Source organism: Haemorhous mexicanus, chromosome 18 (genome assembly GCF_027477595.1).
Source record: "Haemorhous mexicanus isolate bHaeMex1 chromosome 18, bHaeMex1.pri, whole genome shotgun sequence".
Lineage (NCBI taxonomy): Eukaryota > Metazoa > Chordata > Aves > Passeriformes > Fringillidae > Haemorhous > Haemorhous mexicanus.
The window spans coordinates 9,390,839-9,410,413 of record NC_082358.1 but is presented as its reverse complement, the minus strand read 5'-3'; the positions used below and the strand labels follow the sequence as shown (position 1 = coordinate 9,410,413).

The window sequence follows — 19,575 nt, the reverse complement described above, 5'->3', positions numbered from 1 at the left end:
CGCCCCGCGCAGAGGGCTCGGAGCCGAGCCGGGGCTGAGAGACCCCCGGTCCCCACCCGCGGGGCTGTGCCACGGCACGGCAGGAACAGCCGTGTCCCGAAGTGCTGCAGCGGGTCCGGAGGAGGCCACGGAGATAATGAGCCCCTCTGCAGGGGAGACAGGCTGAGAGCTGCGGGGTTCATCCTGGAGAAGGCTCCGGGTAGACCTTTAAAGCCCGTTCCCGTGCCTAAAGGCGCTCGAAGAGAGGTGGAGGGAGGCTTTGGACAGGGGCCTTGGAGTGACAGAGCAAGGGGGAATGGCTTCACACTGACTGAGAACAGAGTTAGATGGGGTATTGGAAAGAAATTCTTCCCTTTGAGGGTGGTGACAGCACTGGACAGGGTGCCCAGAGAAGCTGCCCCTGGATCCCTGGAAGTGTCCAAGGCCGGGTTGGATGGGGCTTGGAGCAGCCTGGGATGGTGGAAGGTGTCCCTGCCCGTGGCAGGGGGTTGGAACAAGATGAGCTTTACAGGCCCCTTCCACCCCAAACCATTCTGTGACTGTGACTATTGTCCATGGCTGTGCTGAGCCATCGGAGCAGTGCTGGATAAACTGCTGGATCAACTGGATAAGTGCTCCCTGGATGAACTAAGGCTGTGCCCCTCATACGGCCTTGGGGACTGGACAGCAGTTACCAGTGGCAAGAGGACAGATGCTTTGGGGGATCCAGGCTGGACCCCCTGTAGATGGCACTCGCACACTGTGCGAGGGCAGCGCATCCCCCGGGAGCTGCTGCTGAGCGCTGTCGCTCCCTCCAGCTGGTTCCTGGCAGAGGAAGAATTTCCATGCACAGCCGCCTGCACAGCCCTCGCCAAGCGCTGTTTCAGAGAGGGCCCTGATTGTGCTGGTGAAGAGCGGCCGTGTCCTGCCCCGGTGGAGCTGCAGATCATGTGGAAGCACAGGGATATGCTACGTGTGGCCTCGGGATGCACAGTCAGGTCTTGGGAACCAGAATTCGCAGCACTCATCTCCAGCTGCACTCTGTCCTGGGGCAGGCTGAGTCACTGAGGGCATAATCACAGACTCACAGAATTGGTAGGGTTCAAGGGCTTGGAGATCGCCCAGGTCCCCTTCAAAGTCACCTAAAGCAGGTGACACAGGAACTTGTTCAAATGGGTTTTGAATACCTCCAGAGAGAGAAGTACTGAACAGATCTGTGCTAAAGCTCTGATGAGTGCCTGACCCCCAAATCTGCCCACCAGCAAGCTGCCAGCTTGCTGCTCTCTATAGCAATACCATGGAGATTTATAGAAATACCATGGAACTCTGGAATCCCCTTGAGCAAGAGCTGCTCCCTGGATGTATGAGACACATGTCAGTTCATCCCTGAAGCAGCAAAAATGGTCCCAGACCAAAAGTGAGCCCTGGACCCTCTCCCTGGCATGACACCTTGAAACTTCCTGGCTTGGCTCCATGTTTGTGAACACGAGTTCCCTCCACCCCACGGTCTGAAGTCTATGCAGCACCTGGAAATCCTCCAACCCTTGGCAGGGTCTGGCTGTGGAGTCAGGGAGTGCCATTTTGGAGAGGCCCACCTCTGTTAGGGAGGACGAAACAAGTCCCAACAAGGGGACCTTCTGGAAAGGAGCAGCTGCCTGTCCCATGTGTGGGGTCGGGTCACGCCGGTCCTTGGCGTCAGAGACACGCTCGAGCGGCACTGCTGCCACTGTCAGTGTGGTTTGTGTCGCTGCAACGCAGAGATGGTTCCTGACCACAAGTATGGCCGGGGATGTGTCTCAGATTCCAGAGCACACAGTCACTGATGCCAAGCGCCATCACCCCGTCGCGCCCTGCCTCGAGCAGGAGCCATCACCCTGCCAGCGCTGGCCTCCTGCAGTGGCAACCAGCCTCACCAAGGGCCCACCTCTGCCTGCCTGCCAGCGGGTCCCCGAGGATAGAATGGCACAAAATCCTCATGCCTGCAGCCCCACATGCCTGCTGGGCATGTCCCCTGCCCCTGTGTGCCCATGGGCACAGGCCAGCTCCGCAGCCCAAGCCTGCCAGCCTGTGGCTCCGCTCTTCCCAAGGGTTAACAGGACACCACAGGCCAGGCGCTTGCAGAGCGGGGAGGGTTTCTGGCTGACCTTGGCTGGGAAGCAGCGGTGGCGTCGCTCAGCCCTGCCCCCCAAGCGTGGAGCCGGTGGCCAGAACGCTCCCCAAGCCTGGGTGGAGGTAGATCCAGAGGAAACTCCACCTCCGCGGGAGCCAACCTGCTATTGCAGGAATTCCCAGAGAAATTCCCGCTTGGGGTGATCTGTCAACGGATCCATGAACTTTCTTTTACCTCTTGTGAAAGCAGCTACTTGAATGTGCTAAAAACAGAGCAGGGGCGAGTCCATCAGGGAGAGGCTGGGAGGGGGCTTTTGCTGACCCCTGCACACCAAGAGACTCCCTGAAAGTCTCTGTTTGTGGTGCCTGGCTGGCAGCTGCCCTTGGCAGGCAGATCTGGGAGAGCCAGGAGAAGTTTCCTGCAAAATAAAACCCCACAAAATCTCACCTGTTTTTTCCACTGGGCTACTGTATTTCCCAAGCAACTCTCAGCAGATTTGAACACAGCGAATGGGCTTGATCAAGTTGCTTCCACTATCCCCAGTAAGTTCAAGTCATTTGGAGATCAGCCATCAAACCCCACCCTTTCTCTGCTCCCAACCACCAGAGGCTTGGTCTGGTCCACTTTTGGAAAAAGCAGAGATGAGAGGCGCTCCTGGGCCTGCCTTGTCCATCCACCCACCATAAAACCTACAGGGAAGCTCTGTCCTGAGAACACCCCCTAACTTCAGGGGTGCTCAGATCTCCAGGACCTCAGCAGGTCCCTGTTTGGAGGACTGGCTGTCCTGGGCGACACACTGGGCTCTGAGCTGATAATGAGTAACCCCATCTAGAGAACAGCAGACAATCAGTAGCTGGGAGACGCTGAGGCAGGAGATGGGAGCAGCTGCCGTAGGCTCTGTCAGAGTACCACTTATTTTGGGGAGGAGTTTTGATCTGTCTCTCCTCCTGGTTTTTCTGTGTCTCCCCTCCTTTTCACCCTCGTGGTTTTGATGTGTCTCCCCTCCTTTTCACCTTCATGGTTTTGATGTGTTTCCCCTCGTTTTCACCCTCAGCCTTGGCTGGAGGGCTCCTGGCTGATCATCTAACCATGCACTTGTGCCAGCCCTGGAATGGAGGTAGGGATCTGCCTTTTCTTCCCCTCCTTGCTGCATCTGTCTGATGTCCTTAATCTCCTAGCCCTGGCACCGGGGACTTTTGACCATAGAGCAGTCAAATGCTCCATTCAAACACTTAGGAAACCTGGAGAATGTGGCATGAATGGTGACTTCCATTTCTGTCTTACAGACCATCCTTTGAGGAGCCAAGGGACCTCTCCACACCTCTTGTGGCACATACACTCCTAACACAACAGAAAGCATCACGGTTCCCAGGAGATATTTTAGGATCCATCCATGCCATAATGGAAGAGCAGCCCACAGAGACTCTGTGTCCTCCACTCCCTACATCCCCCCACTGCATCTGTCCTGGAGCTGCAGGTGAGCACCCGTGCCTGGGGACACTGCCATCTGGACCTCCTGGGACAAGTCCTACACCAAGAAAAGCTGCAGGATTTGGCTACAGTGGGCAGCAGCTGCAAGGGGAACGTGGCCAGGACCACCCTGTGTGTTAGCCCAGCCTCTGCCACCCTGAGAAACAGGGAGCATGGAAAGGAGGATGCAGAGGAGATGATGGCTCCCATGGGCCCTGCTCATCGCGAGTGCCAGGGTGGAGTTTGGACCTCCAGCTTTGCAGATGCTCTTCTGAGACATTTTGGATTTTCCCTAAACCTCTTCCTCCTAACGATTTTAATTATACTGGCTGCTGTTCAAAACAATAATGACAGGGAGAGGAATAAATGCTAAGCAGCAGCCTGTCACGCTTCGTGAGATGCCTCCAGGGGACACTGGGCCAGACAAGCAGCCAGCCCAGAGCCATGCCAGCCAAGTGGGTGCAGGCTGCCACCCCACATCAGCCACCAGCAGATGGTGGGTCTGGGCTGGCCTGTGTGAGCGTGAGAGCCTGTGCAGGCACTCAGGTCTCCCTTCTCTCCCCCTCTCTGTCTCCTTTTATTCACCTCCATAAAACATAGGAAGTTCAAGCCATTCATTTTGCTATTTGTGTCTCCTTCCCCACGCCCCGGTTCCCTCCCTTGCCCCCTGCAGCCTCTCCTCTCACTGCTTGCCCAGCATCCTTGACCCCGAGAAGTCTGGTGTGTATGCACTTCCCTTTTGGCCCATGGAAAGCACCACTCTGAACTGGTGCCTTGATAAGTCTGCTGTGGGAAGGCAGGGGCTCCTGGGCTCCCACACAGGGCTTTCCCATGCAGCATTTCCTATGCTGTCCCTGCTCACCCATGCGATCTCCAGACCCGGGCAGTGGGAAGCTCTTTGGATGGCAGTGCCCCTCCGTGGCAGCAGGTCTGACCTCCTCAGGATCTTGTGACTTACTCTGTGTCAAAAGCCACAGTGGAGGCATCCTCCTGAGGAGGAGGAGGAGAAAAATTGTTAACTTCTCATGGGATAACATGGCACCTCTCAGTTCAGCCACAACAAAGGATTGCAAAGGGCTCGAACACCCCAGCCCCTTCCTCTCAGGGCTTTTGCAAGCAGAGCTCTGATACTGTCTCCCACAGAGTTGGGGATCAATAGGACCTGTGTCCTGTCAGCGAAGGAGCAAGCATGTGGCAGAGCACACAGGATTGGGATGGAGACCTCAGAGGGGCTGGATACAGGGATTGACTGGCAGAGAGGGAGGAAGGAGAGGCTCAGCGAGGAGGGCTGGGGCCTTTTCCATGAAATAACCTCAGCAATTCAGCCGTGGTTTGCCGGAGGGCAAAGGCAGCGTGTTCCTTCCTTAGTGCCCTCATCGAGCAGAGCCAGGTCACCGCGGCTGTGCCGTGCCCTCTGCTCCCGCGGCGATGGCAGCACAGATAAGGACCTTGTCGCGCTTATCGCCCCATCAGCGGCTCTGCAGCGGCTCCGCTGCCCCAGCGCCGAGCACCGAGCCCTGATCTCATCAGCGCGCCGCACACTTGCAGCTCGAACAATAACCAACACAATTCCCAGAAATGCACAGCCTCCTGCTAAAGCCTCCCTGGGGGAAAGCATGCCAGCCGGCCTGTCGGCACCCGCACAGCCATCGCTGCCAGCCGCTGGCAAACGCAGCCTGCGGCGGCCCCGGCACGGAGGCACCCCTGCGAAAACAAGGGTGTGCTGGGTGGGGTTGTGGAGGAAGAGGCCGAGCTCGAGTCCTTGGGGCCACCCATGAGCTCGCTGTCCTCAGGAAGTCCCTCTCCCTCTTGCTGTTTGCGGCCAGGTGTCTCACCCTGTCCCAGCCACCCCGCTTGGAGCCCCTGCCCTCTCTGAATGCCCGCTCTCAAAGGGGCATTCACAAAGGGGCCAGGATGGAAAACTTAGCCCCAGCTGCCTGGGCTGGGAGGATATAGGCAAGGCCATGGACGCTCCTCACCTCAGGGGGGACCTGCAGCCTGGAGAGGCTTTTCCACATCTCACAGCTTTCCTAAGTGCCTCAAGCTCACAGAGCCTTTCCTGTCACATTTGAGTAATTGCTGTTTCCACTTCCAGATGGAATATCTGGACACCAAAGCAGGCATGGCTGGATGCTCAAAGCAGGTATGTGCCTTGTATGAGCTGAACTGGAAGTGGGAGAGGGCCAGCAGCTGGCATGGCCATCCTTTCTCCAAGCACTTCCTCTGGAGCTCACCAGCCTGTCTTCTCCCCACATGAGGCCAGATGTGCCAGAGAAGCAGCACAGTACAGCAGCAGAGCTGTCACCTCCAGACCTCACAGCGATGCAGCAGACACACCAAATCCCCCCGCAAAGATGCAATGCCAGCACCATTCCAGAGCTCACATGAGCAAAGAGCAGCACCGAACAGCACAACGGTGTTCCCAGTGTAGGAGGATAAACCTTGTACTGTCCCAAGTGAAGGAGGACCTGCCTCTCAGGGTCCCTGACACGAGGTGCATTGTTCATGCAAACACATGGGGAAGTCCAAGGAGGACAGACTCGCTGGCTGCGTTGGGCTTCCTGCCTCCTGGCCCTGGCCGCCGCCTGACATCATCGCTCCCGGTGGGAATGGCCACCCTGGCCCCACTCGGTCCCTGACATTAGCCAACAATTTCCTGACCTCCTGTCCGGCTTTTCAGCCTCCCACGGCCCCCCATGGTGGGGAGGCTTTTGTGCCTGAGATGATAGAAAGATGATAGATAGATAGATAGATAGATAGATAGATAGATAGATAGATAGATAGATAGATAGATGGATGCTTGACTCCTGCCACCGTGGCACGACGGCTGGCAAACCTGCATCCTCTTCCTCACTACCATGGGCACAATAGAGATGATGCTGTCCATCACCTCACCATCCTCATCTGAGGGTATGGTGTGGCATGGGAGTGTGTGTTCTCCAAAAATGCCCCATTCAGATTGAAAGGGACCAGGAAGGCTGAGGAGAAGGAATGTGGGGGTAAGCCACACAGGTGCTGGAAAGATGTGTGTGAAACACACAGGTACTGCCTGGCCTCTGTGCACCAGCCCTGTGGAGGCACCCACCTGCTCCCCATCATCCTCAAATCTGCCCAGGTGACAGCAAGGTCTGGATACAGTGTGTGCCACGTGACCCATCCACCCTGCAAACACTGGCTTTTCCAAATAAACAGACTTTTTAGTGAAAATGTGGAGGATTGTGCAAGCCTCAGGCTGTTGCTGCACAGCCTCTCTTGCCTTGCAGCTGTGAGTTTTTCCCTGAATGACTCCTCTCAAGCAGAGCACAACCTTGGGCTGACGTGCTGCAAACCTGCCCTTGTCCAAACCCGCTGCCATCAGCACTTTGCTGCAGCTGCTTCCAGTGCTGCTCTAAGAGTTTTCCCTTGCAGCCTCAACCCCCACCTCTGGCTCCATCTTTCTGGCTCCAGCCCACTGGGGATGGAAGGTTTCTCTTTCCCGAATACAAATATAACTGTAATCTGCTAAACCCTGCTGTTGATCCCGACTGCATCCTCCTGTCCTGAGCTTTCCTACAGTGCCTTTTATACCGGTAATAGCACCAGGCTCCTTCTCCCATCATTGTTGACTCGACAATGAAAACTGTTTGTATTATTGTGTCCCCGAAGCTTTGCCAATAGCACATGTGTCCCGAGCTGATAGCAACAGGCTTTGGCAAGGCTGCAGCTCCATCAGATAAGAGCCTTTAACCTTATTTCTGCAGCTCAAGCGCTCCTCGAAGGGCCATTCTGTCGTGAGCCTTTCCTTATCCTTGCCCTGAGCTTGCAGATCCACGGACTCCATGGGCCAAGAGGAGGGGTCGCTGGCAAAGGGCAGAGGTGGAGGTGTTCAGGGCAAGCAGCCTGGGAAACAGCCTCAGCTCGGGTGGGGGAAGAGCCCTGGAGGGAGATGGAAAGACAGAGCTGCTTTCCCAGGCAATTTAAGGGCCAAATGCACGGCCGTCCCTTGTCCCCTGCCTTCCTCAGGGACCCGCTCCACCCCGCCGTGCTCCACCTTGGCTCGGCTCCCGCACACAGCAGGAGCGAAGTGGAGGAGAAACGCTGGAGCCCGGAGGCCCTCGCACGCTCCCGGCTGGCCCGCGAACAAAGCCTTTCCCTTGGAGCCCTTCCCTGCCGCCTCCCTCCTGCCCCGGCCCCCTGCGCTCCGCCAGCCACGGGGATCCCCGGCATCGGCACAGCCCCGGGGGTCCGCAGCACCCTCCTCATCCCACCCTGCATCCCTGTGCCAAACCCCTCCATGACTGCCCCGAGCTCCAGCTCTGCTGCTGGGGGATTTTCTGAGCTGCAGCACAAAGGATGCTCTGAAATCAGAAAGCAAAGAAAACGATCCTGCCTGTGACAAGCTTTAAAATCACATTTTTAGGCCAATTTATGGGAGGGATGTCACAATTCTTGGGGTTTTGAGCTGCAAATGCAGCACATCCCCTTTCCCTTCCTTTGATGTCCCCAGTGCAGCACCTAAAAGCAAAAGTTGTTCCTCTGCTGGCAAGAGAGAATGCTCTCAGGTTCTTCTGTTTATTCTTAGTGTTATTATTGTAATTATTATTGTTGTTGTAATTATTATAATCATTCTTTCTGAGGATAGAAGCACTCTGTCAGAGGTACATCCTGCCCTTTGCTGGGGAGATTGTTGTCTTTAAAGGTCCTGAGGAGAGACTGGGTCACCCTATGCCCTGTACAAGACGTGGAGAAACTGAGGCACAGTCTACCCCACTCTGGGCCAAAATTCCTCTCTTCCACATGTCTTTCCCTGTCTGTGTGAGGTGAGGTTCTCTCAGCAACATCCTCATTCTTTCTGCTGGGCAGCAAAAGCCTTGGTGAAGCACAGAGGTGGCCACGAGATCCTGTGTGCAGTGGGGTGGGCTGCAACCTTTGGCAAAGGTTGTCACTTCAGGGATGCTGCAAAGGAATCCCCTCCTTCCAGGGATGCTGCAAAGGGCTCCTCCTCCTCCAGGCCTGGTTGTGGTGATGCTCAGAAATCAGGCAGCCACCTTCCTCTGAGCAAAAACCAGCCTGTGCATGGAAACCCTGAGCAGAAAGCACTGGGCTGGGGGCTGAAGGGGAGTGGAGAGAGGGGAGGGGAAAGGGAAGAGGGTAAGGGAAGAGGGGCACAAGGCACAGCCAGCAGCCATCTGCCATCTGCTGCTGCTTGTGGAGGTCATGCCTCATGCTAAGTTAAACCATGTCAGGAGCCACAGCAGTTCCTGAGAACAGCAAACCTTTCCTAGATGGAGATGTGCTGTGCTGCTGCTTCCATCCCAGTGAGAGAGAGGATGGGTGACCCTTCTGCTGCCAGCCAGGGGGCTCAGTGCCCACAGTGGTGCCACCCCCCACTGTCTCACATGGGCGCAGATGTTGGGAACGCACAGAGCAGAGCCCTGTAAGAAAGCTGTATTCAAAGGGGAGACTGCACTTCTCCTGGGGATCACATCCTCTCCTGGGAGTCCCCAGGGCTAATGTCATGGAGAGGGGCCATGCTGGAGCTGCAGATGGCTGTGGTTCTTGTGGGCATGTGTGGCTGCAGGGTCACAGATGGGCAGCTACAACCTACCTCCCAAAAAATCCAGGCTCAGAAATCATTCTAATTGCAGTTTTCCTTTCCTTAGCACCCAAAAGGAGGTCAGGCATCCCGAGGCAGCCAGCCTGGGCATGCAGAGGGAGCAGGATCCCAGTTCTTGGCTGCATCTCCTGCACAGACACCAGCAAGCAGCGTTCTCTGCCAACTGAAGCGATGGAAGCAGCGAATAACCCCGGCATGCCCAGGCTCTGCACAGCCCAACTGTCGGCCAGCTGCCTGTTCCTGGGAGGATGCAGTGCCACAGGCAGGGAGCATTTTCTTGCTATAATCAAGAAAAGAAATTGTGCGGATCGGAGCAGCTGAATGGCAGCCAAATCTGCTTCTCGGCGGCTTTTCTACACTCTGTATTCATGTATTTGGCATGAGTAGCTCTGCATTGAGGTAATTCATTAATGCTCAACCAAAAATGTGTTTATGGAAGTCTTGAAATAGTTGGTAGAAGTGTAAGACTTTCCTTCCTAAAAGCCTGGGCTCTCTCTGTGATGGGAACTGGGTATTAAAGCAACGAGTGCCGCTGCAATCAGCTGCCAGGGAAGCGACTGCAGGCAGCGTGTGCCCTGCGCATTCCCACATGCTCTGATCTCCTTGTGCTGAAGCCTTTCCCAGGATTTAGTGTCCATAAGCACAATGGGTGGGATTTGCAGCAGTTCTGCTCATGCTTGGGGTGTGGGCACCTCACCCCAGCTTTCACAGAGAGCAGCTTAGGGAGCAAATACAGGGTGATGTGGCTGGAAGTGCAGCACCCCAAGCTGATGGTGGGACGAGAGAGTCAGCTGTGCCAGAAGGGGCTGTGGCAGAGCAAAAGCAGGGGAAGGGGAGGCAGGACAGACCTGGGGAGGCCCAAGGTCTCTGGCCATCACCCAGGAGGTGCAGTGGCTGCACCCATGCAGAGCAAACAGCTTTTTCAGGTTAGCTGTGGGTTTTGCTGCTCGCACAATGGATATCGCTGTTGTCGTTCCAGTTATAATCCTGTATAAACAAGACTGACCTCTGGTTATTGAAAACGGCTGAAAATAAAGACAACTTTCTCTGCTTCCTCAGATGTGGTGTCTGATTGCCAGGCTTGGCTGACACAGCCCACATCGTGCTCCCAGCTCAGCCCCTGCAGCTGTTGGGGACCGGCAGCAGGGCAGAGGAGCAGTGAGCACCCAGGCAGAGAGCCACTGTGGCCCAGGACACCTTCCCACTGTCCCTGATACCCTTAACTTGTCAGAGGGAGCTGGCAGCCAAAAAAAAGAGCACATGAGCAGAAAATAGCTGAGCTGGGCATTCCCTGGGCTGGGAGTGGCACAACCGCCCACTTTCCCCCACTTGGGTGGGTGTTTGATCCTGGCTGGGGACACAGGGGATTTGTCACCCTTGTACAGGCACATGGCTGCAGCCAGGATGCTCCTGACACGGATGCTGAACCCCAGCTGCCTTGCTTGGCACTTTCCAGCTCCACCTGACCCACTGAACTATTTGTGCCCGAGGAAACCAGGCGCTGAGCTGGGCCCTGGAGCAAGGGAGGCTCCGGTGAACACAGCATTTCCCAGGGATGACTTCAGCCTCCCAGCAGGGCTCACACACAGCCCCAGCCCTAAGTCCTTTGCTCTCCAGGAAGTGCCTTTCTTTGGGAAGCCTTTGTTCCAGCAAGGCTGTAGCAGTCCCAGCCCAGGGGAGCCCACTGGACCTGCGGCATGGGGGCAGCTCTCAGGGCACTGGGGGAGATGCCAGCCTGGGCCGTGCTGCACAGGTCCCCAAAAACTGTGTGAGGAACAGCCTGTGGCCACCCCAAGGATCCCCATCTCCTTTGGCAGGTGTCACATCCATCCCACCTGGCTCCACTGCTCCTAGTGGCCTAATGATAATTATTCACTATAATTAATAACTAATCTCTTCCTGTGAAATGTCTCATTCATCCAACTGGACATACAATGGCACCAGCCACACACTGCTGGTAATTGCATGGTGATTAATCAGTTAGTGGTGTGAACACATCTAGAGGCAAGGCTGGTCTGTGTGAGCAAGGGAAGGCAGTGCTGGGCACCAGAGGAGGGTGCAACACTTGCACCCAGGCCCAAGGACGCATCCTGCCCCTGCCCCTGCCCCTGCCCTGTGCCTTCTGTAAAATGAGGATAAAAAGCAATTTTCCCACTGCAGCTTGTGGCTACTGCTGTGCCACAGGATCCTGCCAGCATCCACCTGCCACCTCTGTTACCTGGATGCAAATTTTGGGGACAAGTCCCTTGGATTTGGTTGCAGAGCCTCAGCTTGGGTGTCCTGCACCAACCCACAGGCAGCAGCAGCAGAAATAACCACCAGGCTCAGTTAGCAACAGGCTCTTCCCTTCTTGCCCTCCCCACCAGCCCCCCTTTGAGCCCTCAAATCCCTGACATCCCTTGGGATGATCCAGGTGGTGCCACATCTATTTTTAGCCGGGTGGGAGCTCGGCATTGGACCTGGCTGGGAGAAATAATCGGGAGCGGGCGGGCTGGGGGCGGGGAGGGAAAATGCCTTTGTGCTGGGGAGCAGAGGCGGCCGTCCCGCCACGCTTCCTCTGCTAGGTGTGGTGCTGGGCTGCGCGGGATGCTCGGAAGGGAAGCCAGGGGCCGGGGTGGGGTCAGCCAGCTGCCAGCTCCATAAAACTGGGGAGGGAATGAAAAAAAAAAATAAATTAAAAACCACACAACTCCAGAGGCTGAGTGCTGGGGTCCAGTTTGCCTGATTCCTGGGCCAGCGAGGAGGGCATGGGGAGAGGTCACTCGGCTGGCACGCACCGGTCCTGGCTCCGCCCGGGGATGCCCAGAGCTTCCTCCCTGCGTGCGGCTGCAGGTGGGGCTGGTGAGGAGCCGCTGGGTCACCAGCACCCCACGTTCCAGCCCTGTGGGCAGCAGGGAGAAAGGAGGGCTTTATCCCCCTCCCAGGAAAGCTGAGCCAGGCCCTGACCCTGCAACTTCACCCCACACCTGGGTGAAGGGGCTTTCAGTCCTGGAGTGAAGCTCTGTGGTGCTGGCTGTGGGGATACCGAGCGGAGCAAAGCAGGGTGGCATTGTCCTTGAAGGCAGGCTCCTCCCAGGATATTTTGGGTGCTTTGCATTTCTGCATCCAGGCATTTTTGTCTGCTTTGTATACAGCTCCATCTCCCTCACAGCTCTCCTTCCCCTCTCTCCGTGCTTTGCCTCCTCCAAAATCATGCCACACTCCATGGCTCTTCATCCTATTCCTTTTTTTCCTCTTTGTTTCCTTTTTTGCAATTTTAAATTTTTTTTTCCTTTTTTTCCCTAATGATTTCCTAATGATGCAGAACCAACAGCAAATGCACTGTAAGACCAGGTTTGCAGACCTAGTGCAAGGCTGAGTTTCATGCAGGCTTGAGGGTCAAAGTGCCTGGCTTTGCTCCATGGTCAGGAGTTCTCCAAAAATGCCATTATAACAGGGACAGCAGCACCACCCTAATCTCTGCCCTCTGCAACAGGGAGCGCATCCTGAGCCCAGGCCCGGAGTGGCTGCACAGAGCAAGTGGATGACATGAGGCTCTACCTCCCCTGGGGAGGCTTTGCCCCAGCTCTTAACATCATTCCAGGGCTAGGAAAATCAGAGCTGCCCCCACTGCCACCCTGCTGCTGCTCATCCTCACCATATCCCAAATGCCAGCTGGTGCCACCAGGTCCAGCCCTGGCTCCAAGGTGGCTCTGAGCATCCCTGGAGGCCACGGATTCTGCCAGGGCTGCAGAGAAGGCACAGAGAGGATGTGACCAGGGAAAGCACCACATGCTTGGCTGAAGCCTGGGAGAAGGAGATGTCACCATCAGCTGCTGAGACTGACTGCCCCAAAGGCTGCTCACTTCACAGGCAACCACAGGTCCCAACTTGAGAGTCCCCAGATCCCCCTGCACCCACCTTGCTTCTCCCAGAGCAGGGTCAAAGAGCCAAAGCCTCCAGGGGCTCTGCTCTGGATGGCAGCAGGGACTGTTTCTCCACCAAGCAGTGCTCCAGCTTCCTCTGGATGGGGGAGAGAGGAGAGGAGACTCCTTGCAGCTGTGTGGGCTCTTCTGGGGACTGGTGCTGATTTGCACTTTCAAAATTTTAATAAGAAGCTCCAGAAACGTGAAGGAAATCTCACCCAAAACCTCTGTCGCTCCTGGTTGATGATTGAAGAATAAGTGAGACATGATTTTTAATTTTTTTTTTTTTAGAGGCCTTTGTTTTGTTTAGGGTTAACAGCAGATCGGCTTGTCCAAATCACTTCCAGACACACAGAAACCATGGCATGCAATACCCCACGGCTGTGAGAGGCTGGAGCTGGGCTCTTGCGCAACCCAGTGCCCCAAGTCTTCCCAAGGCTGAGGTTCACATTTCAGGCTGGGGTCTAGGGCATGTCCACAGCCAGAGAGGGCCTGGGGGCAGGTCCTCGGAGCTGGCACATCTCTTCCAAGTCAGCCCGACTGCCCCGGGGGTTTCAGGGGGCAGGCACAGGGGTGTCAGCCAATCTCCTTGACTGCAAATGCATCCCGCAGTAACTCCCAGTGCTAAGGGCAGGAAGGACCTTCAGACCACCTGGGCTGACCCTTGGCACTGCAAATCCCCGCTGGATGGCAGCCAAGCCAGCAGAGCGATGACCCGGTGGCAGGGGACGTGCAGCTTTGCTGTGGCTGCCGATGGCAGCGTGCTGTGGGCACCCAGCCGTGCCCAAGGCATGCAGCGATGGCATAGCCGTGCCAGCCCCGGCAACCCTGCAGGCTGGGTTTAGCCACCATCACCTGGCTGACACTGAACCCCCTCATTCCTCAACAGTCCCTAGAAAACACAATGCTTTTCATGTAAAACTCAAGGAGCTGTTTCTTTGTCTGACACCGAAATTCCCACAGAAAATTTCCGGGGAGAGAGGGCTCACCCCTGCCTTCACCCGAGGGCTGCTCCCGGCCCCGGATGGGGAATGCTGGCCAAAACACACACACCGAGTCAGTCGTAAGAAAAATAAAAGCCGAGCCCTGAACATCCCTGTGCTCCTGCACACAGCCTGGCAGGCGGAGCTGAACGCTTCCCTGCCTCGGCACCGCGGGTGGTGGGGGGCGAGGGCAGGGCACAGGCAGCCGAAAAGGGGCTCGCAAAGAGGAAAAAAAAAAAAAAAAAAAAAAAAAAAAGAGGACATAAAGAAAGACAGAGAGAAAGAAGGACAAGAAAGACAGAAAGAAAGAAAGACAGGCAGAAAGAAAGACAGAAAAACAGAGAGAGAAAGAGAGAGAGAGAGAGAAAGAGAAGAGAAGAAAAGAAAAGAAAAGAAAGAAAGAAAGAGAGAGAGAAAGAGAAGAGAAGAAGAGAAGAGAAGAGAAGAGAAGAGAAGAGAAGAGAAGAGAAGAGAAGAGAAGAGAAGAGAAGAGAAGAGAAGAGAAGAGAAGAGAAGAGAAGAGAAGAGAAGAGAAGAGAAGAGAAGAGAAGAGAAGAGAAGAGAAGAGAAGAGAAGAAAGAAAGAAAGAAAGAAAGAAAGAAAGAAAGAAAGAAAGAAAGAAAGAAAGAAAGAAAGAAAGAAAGAAAGAAAGAAAGAAAGAAAGAAAGAAAGAAAGAAAGAAAGAAAGAAAGAAAGAAAGAAAGAAAGAAAGAAAGAAAGAATTAGAAAGAATGAGAGAAAAATTTAACAGCCCTTCTCCTTGGACTGAAGGGAACGGGACAGAAGCTTCCACACCGGTCCCAGCTCGGCCCTCCCCGGGTGGTTCTTCCTGCTGGTGCCTGGGGACGCCCCCCTTCCCTCCTCCTCCTCCTCCTCCCCCTCATCTCCTCCTTCTCCTCCTCCCCCTCACCTCCTCCTCCTCTCCCTCTCCTCCTCCTCCTCCTCCCCTCGCCCCGCTGATTGGTCCAGCCCGGCTATATTTTGCCCCTTCCAGCCCAGCATCATCCCAAAAGTTTTTTTTTGGGGGGAAAGGGGGGAAAAAACCAAAAAAAGATAGGGGAAAAAAAAAAAAGAAAAGAAACCAAAACAAACGCAGGCGAGCCCGAGTCCCCCGAAGGCAGGCGAGGGAAGCGAGCTGCGGGCGGCTGCTCGGCGGTGCTGGACCCGGTGGGACGCGGCAGGAATCCCGATTCTCTCTCCGGCACCCGGTCGGGTCGGACACAAAGTGCTGTCTAGCTGGAATGAATATATCTGAGTCTAACTACTGCCGAGAGGAGATATCGCAACCCCGGGGCGACTGTTCATGGGTCACCGCCGCCGTGCCGGCCGCTGAGCCCGGGCTCGCCTTCCCGCGCCCCCCGGGAGCCGCCTCCCCCGCCAGCCGCACGCCCAGCCCCGAGCCCGGCTTCGCCTTCGGCCCCGGCCCCGGCGGCGCGGCCCCCGGCGCGGCCCCCAGCCGCACGCCCAGCCCCGAGCCGGGCTATGGATACAGCCCCCCGGCCGGCCGCCCCGAGGGCAAGGCCGCCGAGGACTCCCGCATCCGCCGGCCCATGAACGCCTTCATGGTCTGGGCGAAGGATGAGCGCAAGCGGCTGGCGCAGCAGAACCCCGACCTGCACAACGCCGTGCTCAGCAAGATGCTGGGTGAGCGGGAGCGGAGAGGGAGGAGGGCTGGGGGCGCGGGGATGCGGGGAGCGGGGCTGGGGATGCGGGAGGATGGAGCTAAGGATGCGGGGATGCTGCGTTACGGGGCTGGGGATGCGGGCTGCAAGAATACAGGGCAGTGGGATGGGGAGGATATCGAGCTGAGGAGACAGGGATGTGGGAGTACGGGGCTGGGAATACAGCAATACAGAGGTACAGGTCTGGGGATGTGGGCTGCGGGAGTGCAGGATGCAGGGGTACAGAGCTCAGAATGTTGGGGTACAGGGCTGGGGGTGTAGGGATAGGCATGTTTGGTTCTGATAGTCCAAGGCAGTGGGATGCAGGGCTACAGAGCTGGAGATGTGAACTGCTGAGATACAGGCATTCAGGGCTGGGAGTGTGGGATGGAGGGGTACAGGGATTTGGGGTGTGTGCTGAGAGTCCAGGGCTGTGGGATGCAGACTGCACAGATACAAGGCAGCAGGCTGTAGGATGCAAGGACATGGGGCTCTGCTAGCCAGGCTCCAAGGGTACAGGATGCAAACTGCAAGGATATAGGGGTGCAAGAGCTGGGGTACAAGGATAGGATGCTGTGGATACAGAGCTGGGGGATGCAGGGCTATGGACTGCAAGGGTAAAGAGCTGCAGGACACAAGCTTTAGGGATATGGGATGAAGGGTTACCAATTGTAGGTTGCAAGGATGCAGGGCTGCAGGGATGCGAACTGTAAGGATGCAGGAGTCTTGGATGGGACTTTTAGATGTAGGACTCAGGCTGTGGGATGTGGTGTTACAGGATGTGGGAATGTGGGGCTGCGGGATGTGAGGATGTGAAGATACAGAGCTGCATGTACACAACATGTGGGGAAACAGGTCTGTGGGATGCAGAGATCCAGAGCTGAGGGGTACACAGCTGCAGGGATGCAGGATATGGGAATACAGGCTGCAGGATGCGGGATGCACGACTATAGGATGCGGGATGTGGGAACACGGGAAGCAGGATATGGGTAAATGGAGCTGCAGGATGCGGGACTACGGGAAGCAGGATATGGCCAGACAGAGCAGCAGGATGCAGAGACATGGGGCTGCGGGGTGTAGGGATGTGGGATTCAGGATATGGTGCTGTGAGTTTTTGGGATGGGTGATTTGGTCTGCAGAGATACAGGCTATGAATGCAAGATGCAGGGAAGCGGGCACTGTGGTCTGTACCAAGGGGCAGTGGGAGGCAGAATCCCCAGCCCTGGCAGTGCAGTTCCCATTCCATTCTCCCACAGCACTGAGGTGCTGGGCACTGCCAGAGCCTCCTTCTGGGACAAGGGAACAGCCTGGCTTGGAAGCCCATTCCCCATCCCTTCCTGCTGCCAGCAGGGAGACCCTGCTCAGGTGCCAAGCCATTTGCAGGAGTCCTTCACCCCTGGGCTGCCTCTCTCTGGGTGTCCCCATGCCCTGGCCAGTGCCAGGTGGCTGAGCCACTCTCACAGAGCTTCTCTTTCCTCTTCCAGGCCAATCGTGGAAAGCGCTGAGCGCCAGCGACAAGCGTCCCTTCGTGGAAGAGGCAGAGCGACTGCGAATCCAGCATCTCCAGGATCACCCCAACTACAAATACCGCCCAAGGAGAAAGAAGCAAGCCAAGAAAATCAAGAGGATGGAACCCAATATCCTCCTGCATAACCTTTCCCAGCCTTGCAGTGACAACTTCAGCATGAGTCACCATGGCGGCAGCCAGCCGGGCCACCCCCAGCCTCCCCCACTTAACCACTTCAGAGAACTCCACTCCATGGGGTCGGATATTGAAAACTATGGCTTGCCAACTCCTGAGATGTCTCCCTTGGATGTCTTGGAACAGACCGAGCCGGCGTTTTTCCCTCCTCACATGCAGGATGACTGCAACATGATGCCCTTTCGTGGCTACCACCACCATCACCAGATGGAGTTTCCCCAGGAGAAGTGCATGGGGCGGGACGTGGCCGTGCCCTACACCCAGACCCCCTCACACTTGGCCGACGCCATGAGGACTCCCCATCCCTCCAGCCTTTACTACAACCAGATGTGCTCAGGAACTCAGAACGGGCTTTCCGCCCACCTGGGCCAGCTGTCACCCCCGCCTGAAGCCCACCACATGGAGAGCGTGGATCACTTGAACCAAACCGAGCTCTGGACAGATGTTGACCGCAATGAGTTTGATCAGTATTTGAACATGAGCAGGACTCGTCCCGAAGCCTCGGGCCTCCCTTACCATGTCTCCCTGTCCAAAGTGACTCCTAGAAGCATCTCCTGCGAGGAGAGCAGTTTGATATCCGCCCTGTCCGATGCCAGCAGTGCTGTTTACTATAGCCCCTGCATCACCGGTTAGGTTGACCCCACCATCCAATGCGTACACCAGGAGAGCCCCGACTCTCCTCTAAAAACAAAAAGCCATCCTTCTTTAACCACGAGCTCCATCATATTTAGAGTATCTCATTAAATGCATCGCTTTCTTGTTTGTTGTCTTTTATTTTGATTTTTTTTTTATTTTTTTAGAGACAGACCATGCTGAACTCACTGATATACCGTATAACTATATAACACAGATAGACGCCTTTTCCCGCCGTGCTCCCCGCTCCAGCCCTCGGCAGGGCACATCTCCAGCTCCCAACAGCTCCAAGGGGCATTTTCAAACCAATTCCAGTAAATCCTGCCTGAAACAATCACACCAGGATGAGCCAAAGTGTGACCTGTCCCCAGTATTTAACCCAAGGACAGGTGAACTTTTAGGGGGAAAAAGCTTTTAGAAAGACTTTGCCGGGGCTGTTAAAGAGTCGGCACCCATTAGGGGTGGGCTTTAGGACAGTTTTTTACTGTATTCTCAGCAATATATTTTAATTGGGCAACAAAACTATATTTTTACTAAGCATTTTTATATATTAAATGGTATCTAATGTCTTTTGGGGTTTTTTTATTAGACTTTTTAAAAAGAAATCAAGGGATATCCATGAGATCTAAAGCATTTATGTAGCAAAGCTGGATTTAAAGAAAAAAAAAGGAAGGGGAAAAAAAGGAGATATTTTGTGAAAAGGGAATGCTAATGTAAATATTGAGGAACAACTGACTGGAATTTTGTACAAAAGAAAAATATGACTGCAAACACTTTTATTGTCTAGAACTGTATGGAGAGCAAACTGTTTTATTCTGGTTAATTATTAAAACATCTTCATATAATTGTTCCCATCTTGTGTGCTTGTTGTGTGAACACATATTTTCCGCAAATACATGTTGTCCCAACCATTTCCAGATTTTTGTATCCGTTGATTAATGTTTTGACAACCTGGCAAATGTATTAATTTCCAAGCTGCTGCCCGCCTGCCCCGTCAGCCGCCTCGGGCTCCGCAAGCACGGCTCTGCTCTGCTCGGCTCGGGACAGTGGCTTGGGATGGGATGGGATGGGATGGGATGGGATGGGATGGGATGGGATGGGATGGGATGGGATGGGATGGGATGGGATGGGATGGGATGGGGTTCTGGCGGCAGCCCCACAGCACCGCGCTGTGCTGCCCGGAGATGCTCCCAGCAGGAAAAGCAGCTGTTCTCAGATTAAAATATAATAAAACATGTGATATCCTCCTCCGAAACGAGCCTTGGTGTGGTCATTGTTTTGGCAGGCTGGCAGCGCACCGATGCATGGTCCCCATGGCTCACCCTGTTTTCCCATGAAACCCCCCAAAAATAGAGCCAGGCTACTCCAATGCTTTCTCTCCAATCCTCAGAGCTGGAAGAAAACTCCGTGTACCGGAGCCTTTCCTCCTCCTGGCCTTCATTGGCTGCTTCCCGGCTCCAGCAGCGGCGGATCTTGCCGAGCCATCACCATGCCCAGCCGGATCCTGCTCGGAGCTGCTGGTGCTTTGCTGGAGCT

The 19,575-nt window shown here is 55.4% G+C and overlaps 1 protein-coding gene and 1 long non-coding RNA gene across 2 annotated transcripts; both read left to right on the top strand.

Moving 5' to 3' along the window:
* Positions 1-9: 9 nt before the first annotated feature.
* Positions 10-4,172, top strand: LOC132335706 (uncharacterized). Its single transcript, XR_009488722.1, has 2 exons — positions 10-2,631; positions 3,376-4,172. It is a non-coding gene; the product is annotated as an uncharacterized LOC132335706 (long non-coding RNA).
* A 10,789-nt stretch (positions 4,173-14,961) lies between these two features.
* SOX18 (SRY-box transcription factor 18) lies at positions 14,962-18,956 on the top strand. The gene is made up of 2 exons (XM_059862683.1): positions 14,962-15,687; positions 17,189-18,956. Exons 1-2 carry the CDS (start codon positions 15,285-15,287, stop codon positions 18,037-18,039), a joined length of 1,254 nt encoding a protein of 417 aa, XP_059718666.1. The 5' UTR covers positions 14,962-15,284; the 3' UTR covers positions 18,040-18,956.
* Positions 18,957-19,575: the final 619 nt, after the last annotated feature.